General features: G+C 34.8%; 1 protein-coding gene and 1 non-coding gene across 7 annotated transcripts; one reads left to right on the top strand and one right to left on the bottom strand.

Moving 5' to 3' along the window:
* The first annotated feature begins 99 nt into the window (after positions 1–99).
* On the top strand, positions 100–6359 carry LOC147514039 (membrin-11-like). Of its 6 annotated transcripts, XR_015215870.1 has the most exons (7): positions 100–231; positions 306–426; positions 628–777; positions 1540–1719; positions 3056–3188; positions 4970–5418; positions 6064–6359. XR_015215870.1 is itself a non-coding variant. In XM_086597438.1 (5 exons), exons 2-4 carry the CDS (start codon positions 385–387, stop codon positions 1699–1701), a joined length of 354 nt encoding a protein of 117 aa, XP_086453564.1. In that variant the 5' UTR covers positions 100–231; positions 306–384; the 3' UTR covers positions 1702–1719; positions 6064–6359. The 6 variants fall into 6 exon arrangements, 1 of the variants encoding a protein (XP_086453564.1); XR_015215869.1 differs by lacking the exon at positions 4970–5418 and having other exon boundaries at positions 2963–3188; XR_015215868.1 differs by lacking the exon at positions 4970–5418.
* A 769-nt stretch (positions 6360–7128) lies between these two features.
* Positions 7129–7342, bottom strand: LOC147514040 (small nucleolar RNA U3). The gene has a single exon (XR_015219729.1). It is a non-coding gene; the product is annotated as a small nucleolar RNA U3 (small nucleolar RNA).
* Between the last annotated feature and the right edge of the window lie 8758 nt (positions 7343–16100).

Genomic DNA, 16100 nt, shown 5'->3' on the forward strand with positions numbered 1-16100 from the left:
GTGTAGGATGGTTTGCCACACCTCTTTACTGAAACTGCAGTGTAACATAAGGTGGTCTGCAGTTTCATCAACTTGAGTGCAAAGCACACACTCTGCTGCCACATCTTTACCTCGTGCATGCTGTTGATCCGTTGTCAAAAAATTTCCTTGTAGTAAACACCAAAAGAAGAACTGCACTTTAGGAGGGACACCACTGGACCAAGTCATGACCAATTAAGATCTTCCACGAGGGTAATCTTTTTGACGCACAACTTCTGCAAATTTATAGTGTATTTACCTTTTCTCTTTGTGATTACTGTTTACAGGAAAATAGAAAATGTAGCTCAAGACGTCGAACAATTGAAGAAAAGCTTGGAGAATTATACAGAGCGCAATAACAAACGAATGATGGAAGCTAGGCAAAGGGCAGAACTACTTGAAAGAGTTGTATGTGGTCCATTTCCTTACAACACTTTCTTATTGTCCTCGATACTACCTAGAATAGTGTATTGCTGTTTCATCTATCTTTACTCATGGGAATGAAACTTGTCTAAGAGTCCTATTATTCTTCTTGTTCATTTTACACATTTTCCTTTTCAAAATTTGCATTGGGATTTTAAAACATTTGTCATATTCTTGTAATTTCAGAATGAAGAGTCTTCTCATGTCTTGAGAATAGTCGACGATGAAGCACAAGCTATGCAATCGGCGCGTAACTCGTCTAAAATGCTGGAGGAAGCTCTTGATACTGGCGTTGCTATTCTTTCCAAATATGCTGGACAGCGGGAAGTGTTGAAAGTATGTACTACTACATGATTAATTGAGTTTTTTTTTTACAGATAACAAAAGAGGCTGAGATGATTTAATTATATCTCTAGGGTACATGTATTTATTATCCCCTTCGCTTTGCTTTTCGGTCTCCCCCTGTGACAGTCATTAACCGAAACAACTGCGAAATTAGAATCACATGCATGACTGCATTTGCTGTTTAGTTAATTTCCTTATTAGAGCTTGAATTATGCTTGAAGACTGAGTTAATGGACCAATTGGTACTGATGTGAGGCTAAGTTGTTAAAGAATTGCACGCTACCTTAACAACTTATTTTGATCGTTAAGACATGAAAATATGATGTTTAAACTCACACACAAACAAAAACCATAATATGCTCGATTTTTTTAGTTTTGTACTAAAGAGGTTCTTGATTGATTGGCTGTTCTTGACATGGATCATTGTTATCGCATGCTGTGAGCTATCGATTGCACCTTTTTGTGGTGTGATATCTTTATTGTATAGTGGTTCTTACTCAATGGTGAGGTCGCATTACGTAATAGCTCGTTTTTAATTAGTTATGTTTGGGAAATCTATATAGTATTTCAGTAACAGTTGCCTGCTTCTTAGTACTTTGATAGAAATTTTTGGGTTTGACTTGTCATCTATATCGTTTTGTCGCGGTTATCCTCTTTCAGCTCTGGGTTTTTCACTGTTTCCACAATTGGTAATTCAGCACATGATCAGCGTCTATGGATTTCTTGTTTAATCAATTATCGTTTTCTGTGCAGAGGGCACAACGTAAAGCGCTGGACACCCTTAACACGATTGGGCTCTCAAACTCTGTCTTGAAACTTATTGAAAGGCGGCATCGTGTTGACAAGTGGGTTGCATACACAGGCATGGCCGTGACTATCATCTTAGTGTACGCTTTTTGGAGACTTACTCACTAACAGCAGCAGTGATGACTGGTATGTGCTTGCTGCATTGTCTAGATGTCTCTTGCTTTTTGGTTTTATGTTTATTGGATGGTTACTGTGTTTTTTTGCTGAACTGCTAGCTGTTAACGATTGTCATATTTTAGCTATAAAAATTGGTAGTTAAATTAGAGTTTGCTTTGGCTTGATTCACACTTGGGTAATTGTGATGTTAGGACTATGGGTTACTAGTTGTCCTCTTCAAGATGTGAAGAGAACTTTTAGCACGTCCTGTCCATATTTCAGGTCATTCCTACACCAGTGACGATATAAAAAATATTGATAGTTATTAAAATTTCAACCATTGAAGCATTGTTTGCATTAGAAAATATATACAATAAAACAGCAAGTTATTTTCTATAAAAATATATATATATATATTAACAATGAAAATAAGAATCGAGAGGAAGTAGTCAATGCCTGAAGTTCAAAGTTGGACATATAGATGATTTTTTGTTCAGAGTCCGATTTACTTTCTCTGTGAATGTCATAGTAAATAGCATGTAAATCAAGTATGTGAAGGCCCTTGCAACTTGCGATACTCTCTAACCAGCTAAGTGTCTAACTGCCATAAAATTTGACTAGGCACATTTTTAAAAATTTGCACTCCTAGAAAACACCTGAGAAGATCTTTGATATAAGACTGATTGCAATGCACACTTAAATGCTGTGTTGGACATGGTTGTTGATCCATATGAAAAAAAGTGTCAACACATTTCTTTCATCAGGTTTAGAGCGTCAGTGAGTCTGATACTTCGTACCCATCATATCTTTACCACAAACTTTTTGTACATCAGATGAAAGTAGCAGCCTAATGACAGACTCGATCTTGCTGTTTCCATGCTTTAATGGTCTTGCACTAATAAAAGGACATCAGCTGACTATTGTGCTTGCTTTCTCACTTCAGTACGTCCTGTAAAGTCCAAACTAGTATGCTGGGCTTGTTGTTGGTCATCCATTATTTCCTCACAAATACTTAACCATTAATGACATTTAGAAGGTAAACTAATCTCTAAATATACTATAGTCTCAGTTTGATGGGATAACATAAATTCCCAGTTAATCTACACAACAAAGTAAAAATAGTGCATACGCGTCCACTTTTCCTTTTGCAAAAGTTGCATTATGCATCTCTAGGTAGATTCGTGCCTCGCGCCTTTCCAGATCTCTAGCTCGTTCCTCAAGTTCCTTTCTCTGACATTCTACATCACGCTTTAACTTTTTGTTCTCTTGGTAGAGCCTAAAGGAATGATCGTACTCAATGGATTGCATCTTCCTCATTTCTGAAGAAACACAATACTTACAATAAATATCCCATCTCAAATCACAGATGCATGGTTCATGTAAAGCCTAAGAGAAAGGTCACATGCAATATGCTGCTGCTGCTTCATTTCTGAGGACACATAATAACCGTAGAGGACAACCCGTGTCAAACAACAGAGATATATGATTGGTAGCATCAGGTGATTTGAATATATTATGACTTGAAACGTTGGAGAGCATCTTTTGTACCATTTGTTCTTGTTTCTATGCTAGCATCTTGAAAAGTTGCCACATGGAATTTGCTAGTATTAGTTGTATTGCAATTTTCAAGACAAGCTTCCAGAAAATCGAAGAGGTCCTCAACCAAGGATCTGTGGCGTCGGTCATCAGCAGTATGGGAATGTGCTCTTTTTTATGTCTTTTTCAGTTGTTAAGGATGTTTGCTCTACTGTTTTGACATTTAGCTGTAGCCTGCAGGTCACTTGTCTGCTTCCCCATGTCTTTCAAGTCTTTCCTTATTAGTTCCCTCCTTGTAGGTTGCGGAGTGGTCTAATTTGGTTAAAACAGTTCTGCTTGTTTATGACTGCCATTCGTAGATTATTACCAAGTGAATTTAGTTTTCCTACGTCCTGCTAAGCAACATTGTAGTCGATATAGGGAACATCATCAAACACATTTAAGCAACAGCTGGCCTTGGCTAAGCAGCGAAAACGAGGCAATTACAGCTGGTTGCGAATCTGTCTATCATACATAAATTGTTTGGTAGGTAAAATCTTATTTAACACCTTTCATATAAAAGTTTTAATTCTAGCAGGTGACTTAATCTTCCAGAAAGCTTTGCATTTAGCTTTAGAAGCAGTTGATTGTGTGTGAGTTCATTATTTATTTTTACTAGAGGCCGACTGTTTTTCTTTGCTGAGTTGCTAACAACTAACAATTGTCATATCTTGGTAGTCAAATTAGAGTTTTCTTTGATTCGCTCGTAGGTAATTGTGATTAGGTCTGTTGTAGAAATATTTGATTGCTTACTGTTTTTCTTTGGCATTGATAGTCTTGAAGAATTAGCATATGTTGGATACCAAAAATTGAATAGTTATCACTCTTTGCTTAAGAAGTTATTGTTTACCCTGGTTAGATGGAGACTTGTTGGATAATTGCAATTTTTTGGACCATTGTGAGAATAATGCAGATTTCCTTTTTATTTAAGCTGTTAGATCTTAGATTTTTGGGGGAGAGTAGGAACCTTTGCTTTCTATTCACATACAAGGTGTGCACGAGTTTTGCTAATTTAACTACAAATTGGTTCATATGGTCATACCTTGCCCACTTCTGTTTGTTAAGATCACCAGGACTGCATACGGTTGCTTACATGCTTGTGTGTTTTAAGATTACAAAAAATTGCTCGTTGTAATAATGGTGTTGTTCAAGATGACTAATAGAGATGTCTAATTAGCTGAGAATGAGAAACTCAATGCTGCCTGTCTTTAGTGTGTCTAAATTCCGCTGTGAGATTCTTATCTGTCCAAGCATGAAAGGTATCCCTAGTTGTTTCAAAAAGGTCAATGTTTACTTATTTCCTCGAAGTCCCGAAGCTTTTATGAATTTCTAATGTATGGCATACTAGGGATGTGAATAAGTGATCTGTGAACCGTGATGGTAGCCTCTCTTCCAATAGTGAATGACTTTTCCATGTTATCCCATTGATAAGAAACATGTACAGGATGGTTCCTCTTGGACATTTGTTTTTTTACTGTCTCTTGCCTTAATTTTCAATAAACCACAAAACTCTATTCATACTAGGAATTGATGCAAGTCGTTAATGCTTTTCACTTGGTAGTTAGAGAATTTATTAGTTTTACCTTTGATAGTGATATCACACTATCATATTGTGGTATCTTCTACAAGTTTTGCAATGTGGTAGTCTTGCCAAAGATTTCAGTGTTTGATGTAAGTGATTCGGTGGTGATCTTTTCGTACACAGGCATCTTCTCGGATTGTTATTGAAGTGGATTTCTGTTGCATGAGCCTACTGCATTTAATTTGATGAAGAGCGGCCCAAAGATTTTGCTGTGAAGATCTTTTAGTTTTCAATGTTAAATTTCTGGAAGACTGCAGTTTTATTTTGGTTTTGTAGTTCTGGCTGTTGAAACTATTTCTGTATTTTGCCCTTCAAATACTATACAGTTTCCTTTATTTGGGGCAAGGTTTTCTGGATAACAATGTACTTAAGTGGGTAATGAGTATTAACCTGGGTTAGATTCTAATCCATGACTTTATAAGTATTAACTTTGTACTTGAGGACTGCAAGCTGACAAAAATTGAGAGCTGTGTATTTAGACAAACGGGGCCATAGAAGAAAAAGGGAATTTCCCATGTGGTGTCTGTAGTTTCGTTGACATGCAAGATCCATGAGGTTTTGGTCATACACAGGTTGCTAGTTTGTTTCACATGTTGCGAATAGGTTGTTTAGTATGAGTTTCACCATTTCTAGTGATGCATTACCTTTCTAGTTGTGCCAGTTAATGAGAAAACTAGCAGGTGCCGCGGAAACAAAAAAGGGAAGAGCATAGAGTGGAGTTCCACTTCATGTGGAATGTAAGATTGATCCATTAGGTTTTTGTCATACACAGCTCTTCTCAGTTTGCTTAAAATGTTGCAAATAGGTTGTTTAGTCGAGTTTCACCATTTCAATTGATGCATCTCATTTCTAGTTAGAGCTAGCAGCTAGAGAGGAGCCGCAGAAATAAAAAAGAGATGACCATAGAGTGGAGTTTTATCTCCTCTCTGCTTGTCTCTCCGTAGCCTGCTTCTTGTTGTCCTACACGCATTCTTTGGATGGTCCGAGTTTCAGAAGCTGCGTTGTATTTGGAGTAGAAGCTTCTTTTTACACTCTGGTCAACCTAGCTTTTTATCTTTCTTGTGCCAAAGTTATGTTTATATGATTTCATATATATGAGAGTATCCATCTGTTGTGATGTTTTCCCCCATTACTTTCAAGTTGTAGTTTAATGTTTTACTCTTAATTTCATGTCATTCGTATGCTTAACGAGGGACTGTTGTTTTTCAATGTGACAGGAACCACCGTGGTCTTCGACACTACTGGGGTCTTCGCGTACGTGGCCAGCATACAAAGACTACTGGACGCAGGGGAAAGACAGTTGGTGTGTCCAAGAAGAGATAAATTGTGTCCTAGATATGTTCTTGTTTGGTATTTGGTTTTGATATGGCTGTTGTCCTTTTCTGGGAGTTCTGTTTTGAGTTGAGGATTTTATATAGTTCGAACTAGAAGACTCAAAGAATCATTCATTGTGGGTTCATTGGAAACCGTCTAATTTAAATTCCTAAACTAGTACCAGTACTTTTACTTCTCAGTTACATTGTTTTGATAGCATTTCATACATTAGTTATTATGTAGCTGTTGCATGTGTATGTTCTTGAGTTCTAGTCTGCATTATACCCCCAGCGGGCCCAATGAAGGTGTTAGTTAATTGGTTTGCTACAGCAATGCAATTGTGGATCAATGTGGATACTTGCGTTGATTAGTTCAAGTTTCAACCTACTGTTCTTCAACATTATTACTGATGTGCAAGATTTCAGACTGGCGTGTATAACTCCGTACATAGTCATATAAGATTACGGGAAGACAATTGCTACACTCAAAACTATCCTAATTATAAGCTTTCATTCAATAGCATCAATCAAAAATATTTGTGCCTTCGGAGCAAGTCCAATGGACAAGCTGCTAAAAGAGTGCCACATAGGATTTTTTGATGTGCTCTTAGGGTATGTTCTAAATAATGTGAAAAGAGACGACTGTCTGAAAAAAAAGTCCCCAGCGCCGATACGCTCTCTTTAAACCAATTATTGTCAATTCTATTTCCATAGTTCCAAGCAATTTGGTCCTCCTTCATAGAGATTGGATAATTGCATTCCAGATCTTTCTTCTTTTATAGGCGGGAAAGGCCGGGAAGTATGATTAGGCTACTTGGTTGTGCATTTAGTTTACAGTTTTATCATCCAATTGTCGAGGCAAATGTAGGTACATGCTATTAAAACAGATCCTGTCCAAGTATAGTTCGTGCCCATCATTTCCACAGAAGCCTTTAAATACTTCCCACAAGTGTTTTAAAAAGGGTTGAAGGCTTGTCAGACAACCGCACGACCACCCCGGAAGCCCGAAGGCTGCCGAGAACGATCCTCTATAGCAAAGTGAGCCCATCAGGATCACCAGCCATTAATCACGCTCTGGTCGCCCGGTCCTGTTTCATCTACCAAGCTTTGGTTACCGTCTCTTGATTACTCAAGGAAACAGAGGTACTTCCCTATAGAACAGATCCTGTTCAAGTAAGGTCGTGACTATCACTTCCACAGAAGAGTTTAAATACTTCGTACACGGGCATCTCTGACTGGTGTGGGACTAAAGACTAACGTTTTTGCGCTTACTAAAGCTACTTTGTACAATCACTTCCACGTAAGAGGTTAAGTAAACGCGATCGATGAAGGATGGAGTACTATAACACATCTAATCAGTTGGCTTTATCACCATTACTTCTTTTTTGTGTAACAGATGTATTTTGAAGAGTACTTCAAAAGTTTAATTGTTGTACTTTTATTCACTGACCTTCACAGAAGATTGTTCGAATAGAAATTTGATTGTGATGATTGCTCATGGTCAGCACTACTGTGCCTGATAACATTACAATCATTGTAACCAACATGATAGTAACCCTTAATCACTTGCCTGATAACACACATACTTTTATTTGTTTTTTGCTAAGTAGGATTGAAATTCATTAATGAGAAAAACAAAAAAGAAAAGAACTGTACAGTGTTGGATAGTAAGGAGTGTTAGCCTCCTACATCACCAGTGCACACTCAAGCAAACCTATAGTAGATTTCGTCTGGTACCTCCCATTTACCCATAGGGGTCTACCACCACATCTGTAACTGTTACTGGTCCCTAATTCTACTCCAAAATTTGCAGCTTTATCAGCAGTAAAATTCACCTCTCGCTAGGTAGTGATAGTACAAAGGGTCAATTTGGTATGCAATTCTCTCCATCTTTGTTTCAACTGCCATGGAATTTTGCCAGAATTGAATGCCGTTACTGCTGCCCTTGAGTCGGATTCAACCCAAATGGATGCTCCACCTTTACTTGACCGCAACCTCCATGCCTTCAAGTATAGCAAAGATGCGGCTCAACCATATAGTTTGTTGCAATGCCAATGTTTCTCATCAGAGACAAAGACAAACTCACCATTTGAGTTTCTACCAACAGCACCAACACCAGCTTCTCTAGGATTGTTCTTTGCAGCTCCATATGTATTGACCTTAGTCACATTTGCATTAGGCAAATTCCATCTACATGGCATAATGCGTGGAGCATTTCTTGTTTTACCATCTACGTACACACAAAATACTGACTCTTTGAGTCTGTTGCACAATTACACAACCACCTCAATAACCTGAACTAAATAGTCTCCTCTCATCAGTACGTGCTATTATTTTGTGTAAAACCTACAGTGTATTTCAGCAACACTGAAACTCAACTAAAACACATCCTATCCTACCTACATTAATATCGGTTATTCCAAGATGCTCACTGTGAGTCACGTAAGGGCATCTCCAATGGAGAGTGTATATATACACCTCCACATAAGTGTCACATAGGTGCCACTAGGATTTTATGATTTACCGTCAATTATTCTATGAGGTTAGTTCAATGCAGTTGCATTTGGTTTTTGATTTCCTGTTAATTATATTTTGAGGTTAGTTCAATGCATTTGCATCCAGTTTCTGATTCATCGTTAATTATTATTTGAGGTTTGTTTGATGCATTTTTGCATACCGTTTCCGATTTAATGTTAAATATTTTTCAAGTATTTGCATCCAATTTCTAATTTCTCATTAGTTATTCTTTGACGTTAGTTTAATACCGTTGCATCCAGTTTTCGATTTCTAATTAATTACTTTTTGACTTTAGTTTATTGCATTTGCATAAAGTTCTAAAGTTTGTAATTTCCCGTTAATTACTCTTTCAGCTCAGTTCAATGTATTTGAATCTAGTTTTTGATTTTCTTTTAATTATCCAATGTGGTGTGTAATACCAACTTTCTACTTATCTATATGTAGTGTCCTTGCAAACATGACATAAAAATAAATTATGCTTGATTTACTATATTGGATCATCAAACATTATTCAGTTTCCGATTTTCCGTTAATTATTATTTAAATTATATACCTAACTCACTATGTGGGATCTTCAAAGATTATCTACGAATGGGTCCTGTCATATTAATTATTTTGAAAAATATATTCAACTGTATATGGATAACTATTATATACAAATATTATATTGCTCACTCATCCAAATTTCTTATAACATGAAAACCTCACGTACTCTCTATTAAAAAAAAATAACTCGCCATTGATAAAATCCTTCAACTTCATTTGTTGTTTAATAATAGAAGTTTGATTGAAGTTTTATGAAATTGTCTAATAAGATAAAGTTCATATTGAAACTACTTGAATAGCAAGGTGTTCCCAATTATACAAAAAAAGATTAGATAAACACTGTTTTAAATGCAAAACTATACTTATCGAGACATTCCCACATACATATAACACAACTATATTTTGAGGTTAGTTCAATGCATTTGCATCTAATTTCTGATTTTCTTTATTTATTTTTGAGGTTAATTCAATGTAGTTGCATCTAGTTTCCGATTTCTTGTTAATTATTCTTTCTTTGTAGTTTAATGCATTTGCATCCAATTTCTAATTCTATCGCTAATTATTCTTTGAGTTCGATTAAATGCATTTGCATCTAAGCTTTTCAATTTTCCGTTAATCATTTTTTTAGATTAGTTTAATACATTTGCATCCAGCCAGTTTCCGATTTCTCGTTTATTATTCGATGAGGTTGTATTTGCATATAGTTTTTGATTTCCCGTTAATTATTGTTTGAGGTTAGTTCAATGAATTTGCATCCAATTCCTGATTTTCCGTTAATTATTTCTTGAGGTTAGTTCAATGCATTTGCATCAAATTTATTTTTTGAAATTAGTTTAGTGTAATTGCATCCAGTTTCCGATTTCCCGTTAATTATTTGTAAATATTAGTTTCACGCATTTGCATCCTGTTTCCAATTTATAGTTATTTTTTTAGGTTAGTTCAATACAGTTGCATCCAGTTTCCGATTTCCCGGTAATTTAATCTTTGAGGGTTAGTTCAATGCATTTGCATCCAGTTTCCGATTTCCCGATAATTATTTGTTAGTGTTAGTTTGATGTATGTGCATTCAAGTTTTGATTTCCTGTTATTTATTCTTTGAGGTTAGTTTAATGCAGTTGTATCAATATTCTAATTGTCCATTAATTAATTTTTAAGATTAGTTTAATGCTTACATGTGCATCCAATTTCTGGTTTCCTGTTAAATATTATTTGAGGTTAGTTCGATGTATTTGCACCTAGTTTTCTATTTCTCATTAATTGTTCTTTGACGTTAGTTTCATGCAGTATTATATATATTTGAAAATATTTGTTATTATTGGGGTTTTTTTTTTCAAGTTGCTATTATATATTTTGTGATGTTCTTTTTTGAATAATTTAATTTTCCATATGTAATTTGTTTTGGTTTGGTTTGGTATATAATTTATTTAAGCCCAACGTCTACTTTAACTAAATCAAATCAATAGTTATATAATTTATTTAAGCCAACGTCCGTTTTAACTGAATCTCGTTATTCCGCTAAAATTGGAAATTATAAAATCCATAAATTTAATTAGAATATGTCGTAATTATTGTGGCCTGTGGTTTTTGAAATCCTTAACTATGACTAAATTTTACACCTCAAATTGATTCAACTTTATTTGTTAAACCCATATATATAGTGCATACAATACAATTTTATTTGTTTTTGGTGTACACTATTACTTATTTTATGATTAATTAGTTTACTTTTTTTTTTTTCCTTTTTTCCCACTCACATGTGTGGTTAACAAATGCATAAAGTAAATGTTCAAGTTACTTAATTCATTTTTTTCATTTGTTCTTTCGTAGTTTCATTATCATTTTCTAGAAAGAAACTTTGTTATGTTAAACTTCACCTGAGATTAGTGTGGAAACTATTCTTTGTGGCGTAAGGGTTTTAGGAAAATCGTTTTTGGTTGAAAATATTGTTTTTTGCAATTTAGTTATTTTTTTTAGGTTAGTTCAATACAGTTGCATCCAATTTTCGATTTCCCGGTAATTTAATCTCTGGGGGTTAGTTCAATGCATTTGGATCCAGTTTCCGATTTCCCGACAATTATTTGTTGGTGTTAGTTTGATGTATTTGCATCCAAGTTTTGATTTTCCGTTAATTATTTTTTGAGGTTAGTTTAATGCAGTTGTATCAATATTCTGATTGTCCATTAATTAATTTTTAAGATTAGTTTATTAGTTTAATATTTGCATGTGCATCCAATTTTTGATTTCCTGTTAAATATTATTTTAAGTCAGTTCAATGCATTTGCATCTAGTTTTATGTTTATCGGTAATTGTTCTTTGACGTTGGTTTCATGCAGTATTATATATTTTTGAAAATATTTGTTATTATTGGGGGTTTTTTTTTTCCAATTGCTATTATATATTTTGTAATGTTATTTTTTATATATTTAATTTTCCACATGTAATTTGTTTTGGTTTGGTTTGGTTTGGTTTGGTATATAATTTATTTAAGCCCAACGTCTATTTTAACTAAATCAATAGTTATATAATTTATTTAAGCCAATGTCCGTTTTAACTGAATCTCGTTATTCCGCTAAAATTGGAAATTATAAAATTCATAAATTTAATTAGAATATATCGTAATTATTGTGGCATGTGGTTTTTGAAATCCTTAACTATGACTAAATTTTACACCTCAAATTGATTCAACTTTATTTTGTTATGCCCATGTATATATTTGCATACAATACAATTTTATTTGTTTTGGTGTACACTATTACTTATTTTATGATTAGTTTATTTTTTTCCCTTTTTTCAATTACATTTCACGTGTGGTTAACAAATCATAAAGTAAATGTTCAAGAACTCAATTCATTTTTTTCCTTTCGTTCTTTCATTGTTTCATTAGCATTTTCTAGAAAGAAACTTTGTTATGTTAAACTTCATCCGAGATTAGTGTGGAAACTATTCTTTGTGCATGTAAGGATTTATACATAAAAGCCCATTGGCAAAAATAGAAAAATCGTTTTTAGTTGAAAATATTATTTTTGCAATTTAGTTTCTTTTTCCGTAATTAGCTATATGTTTTAGAAAAAGTTGGACATTCTCAAATGTCAAGTGAAACTTTAGATGAGATTATTTATTTATTTATATTATACTTTTTATAATTAGTAATAGAGTTTATAAAAATTGGAGTCTTCTAAAGTGCTCCAAAAATATATTTGGATTTTTTTTTTTTTTATTAGAGTTTTTTTTTAAAAAGTGGAAGAGTTTATAAAGTTGGAAAAAATAAAAACAAATGTCCATAACTATAATATATATCTAAAACCGGAAGGCTTTTTAAATGTTTAGAAAATTTCCATGGGCTATTCTGCCCACCCCCTTTTGGGATCAAAAATGTTTGGTTGGTTTCGGGCTGTCTGTCCTAATCTCTTCTATTCTCTTCGTCCTTCTCCCTCTCCACACACTTTTAATATTTTCCTCTTCCTCTCCACTCACGCCCCCACTACTTAACAAACTCCGCGTAGTAGGAGATTAGTAACGAGTAGCTTAACAAAGACGGTACACCTTATATTTTTACTCGGTTAAATAACCCGCGTAAAACTTACACTAGCTTACGAAAAACGCAAAGTCCATGAGCTGGATGGGCTTTAAAATAAGGTCCAATCCCTAGTTCTACTGTTGCTTAGTACCCACGCGGTAAACAAAACCGACTTTGGCTAACCGCTAACCTATAAAAACAACAACGTTCTCCCTCTCACTTGTTTCCTCCCAATTAAATTTTACTCTAATCTCCATCTCAGAGTTTTCGTTTGAAGGAAAGGAGATTTAGGATTTGGACGCTGGGTATGCACAACATAAAACACGGCATGTTTTCACCTGTTAGATTAATTTAATTTTTTTTATCTGTTTGATATGTATAGTTATCTACTTTGCTAAATTCCAGTTAATTTCGATTGTTATCCCTATATAAAAAATTGTTTAGTGAGCACACAATACACAATTATCAAGTTATTCTGATCATTGCCACCACTAGCTTCATCGCACTCCATATCACTAAACATAAACACTTTCGTTATCATCTGGTCTTTACCTAAGTTCCCCTCAGTAGCAACTTTTAAACTCATGTCCAACACTTAATGAAAATTTGTGTTCAACCCGCTTTCCATGCCTTCAAGAGATTCCTTCTTGGAGCAAAAGTCGTCTCCCTGTAAAAATGAAGCTGGCACTGAATTTTACGACCTTGACATTCCAAGGATTTTCACACAACTCTCTGAAAGCAACAGACCAAGTGCAATGCAGACCTTTGGGGGCTTATCATCATCGATATCTTGCATTCTTTCATTAATATACCATGTCATGCTTTCAGAAACATCACAAATTGCAATACAATTTTTCAATTTCCCCTTTTTGGACAGATCTTCAACCATTCTTTTCCACTACAGCTCAGCAACTTGACCATAATCTCGGTGCCCATCGTCTAAGTGAATTATAATGTCATCAGGAAACAAGGCGACAGCAGCAATTTAAGCTTCTCCACACGTAACCTTGCCCAAGAACTCTTTGAACCGCTTCTCACCATGTTTTTGAGAAATGTTTCTTGTAACTCGTAATTGCAACAGAGACAACTCTATCATATGGAAGCGACTCACACTTCTTTTTACTCATGTAAACCTCAGGTACTTCTAGAATTCGACGAAGGGGAACAAGAACTTCCTTCCTAAGACGATCCCGGATTCTGGGTACGGATGACGCGGAAACACCTTCCTAGGAATGCTTTCACAAAGTAAAGTAGCCTTATCGAAAGATGATTCTAAGGACGGGCACCACTTGGCTGCCAAACTAGTATTACCCAACTCACCAGATTTCATATATTTTAAATCAGAAATGAAATAATCAGCAAAAACCTGAGAAATCTGGTCTTGCGAGAATCTAAAATCTGGATTGTGAGCACCTCTCAATAGCTTTTCTTGCTTTCCTGATATCTTTCTCCTTCCTCAATTCACTAGTTGTCTTCTTTTGAATCTAAACTTTCTTCATCTCTATAACAAGTCTCTCTCTAGACAATATTCCCTTTCTTTTCCCCTACTCATTCTTATTCCTTGATCTCATATCACGTCTAGAATTACTGTTAAGCCTCCTTCCTTTTTCATAATCTCATATTCGATTAACAAGTGTTAATCTTGGAGCTCTAGGCTTCTTTTTCATAATAAACTCTTGTTTTGCAACTTTATGTACATCAGAACCTTCAAGATGCCTAAAAAGATTCTTAGGCAAATATTTAAAATACTCAAAATCCGTTATAGACTTCACATTGCAAGTAAGAGTTTTCAGGTAATGTTTATGTAGCCATAAAGCCGAAGTGGTTTGGGAAAATGTTTATTTATTCTATAATTATGTTATCTGATTTCGAAACAACTTGTTGTGATTCGTTTCTTCAATTAGTTTCGAAATTCTCTTTTTTCTCTCTTTCCAAAAAGAAATCTCTCCTTTGTATCAAAATTTTAAATCCTCTATGCTTTTAATCAATGTTTTTGCACTTCTATCTTTAAAAAAATAAACATTTTCATGGGACGTTTTATATGGCAGTAGAGAAACTCCATGTAGTAGTACATATTGTTAGCCACGGTATTCTCCATGCTTGTGAATTTTCTAAGGAAGAGTTCATTGCGTGAGGGGCGTGGAATAGTTTCACTTGGCAATCAACGTTGGTACTACGTCAGTGAAGTTTTCGTCTCAAATCTCAAGTGTTACTTATTCTTTAAAATTTTGTTTACACCAAAATTCTAAACCTTTTCTAGCTCCTAGTACCTACAATTGTTTGCCAAAGTATTCTCCATGCCTATGAATTTTTTTAAGGAAGAGTTCATTGTGTGAGGGCGTGGAGTAATTTCAAATCAACATTGTTACTATGTCAATGAAGTTCTCTTGTCTCAATTGTTAGTTACTCTTTAAAATTTTCTCTTCACCAAAATTCTAAACTTTTTTTAGTTCCTACCTACAGTTGTTTGCCAAGGTATTCTCTATGCTTGTGAATTTTTCTCAGGAAAAGTTCATCGTGTAAGGGGCGTGGAGTAATTTCACTTGGCAATTAACGTTGTTACTACACGTCAATGAAGTTTTCTTGTTTGAGGTCTTAAGTGTTATTTTCTCTTTAAAATTCTCTACACCAAAATTCCAAACTTTTTTAAGTTCCTGCTATCTACAGTTATTTGTCAAGGTGTTCTCCATGCTTGTGAAATTTTCTGAGGAAGATTTCATCGCATGAGGGGCGTGGAGAATTTAACTTGACAATCAACGTTGTTATGTTAAGGAAGTTCTTGTCTCAGTCCCAAGTGTAACTACTCTTTAGAATTTTCTCTACACCAAAATTCTAAACCTTTTTTAGTTCGTAGTACCTAGTTGTTTGTCAAGGTATTCTCCATGTTTGTGAATTTTTTTAAAGAAGAGTTCATCGCGTGAGGGATGTGGAGTAATTTCACTTGGCTATCAATGTTTTACTGCATCATTGAAGTTCTCTTGTTTCAAGTGTTACTTTCTCTTTAAAATTCTCAACATATTTTGGTTCCTAGTACCTACAGTTGTTTGCCAAGGTATTTTCTACGCTTGTGAATCTTTCTAAAAAAGAGTTCAACGCGTGAGAGGTGTGGACAAATTTCACTGGGCAATCAACAACGTTGTTATTACGTCAAGGAAGTTCTTTTGTCTCAATTGTTACTTACTCTTTAAAATTCTTTTTACACCAAAATTCTCAATCTTTTTTGGTTCCTACTTCCTACAGTTGTTTACCTAGGTATTCTCAACGCTTAGAACTTTTCCAAGGAAGAGTTCATCGCGTGAGGGGTGGAGAAATTTCACTAGACAATCAATTTTGTACAACAATGTCAAAGAAGTTATTTTGT

This window comes from Coptis chinensis, chromosome 3 (genome assembly GCF_015680905.1).
Source record: "Coptis chinensis isolate HL-2020 chromosome 3, ASM1568090v1, whole genome shotgun sequence".
NCBI classification, from domain to species: Eukaryota; Viridiplantae; Streptophyta; class Magnoliopsida; order Ranunculales; family Ranunculaceae; genus Coptis; species Coptis chinensis.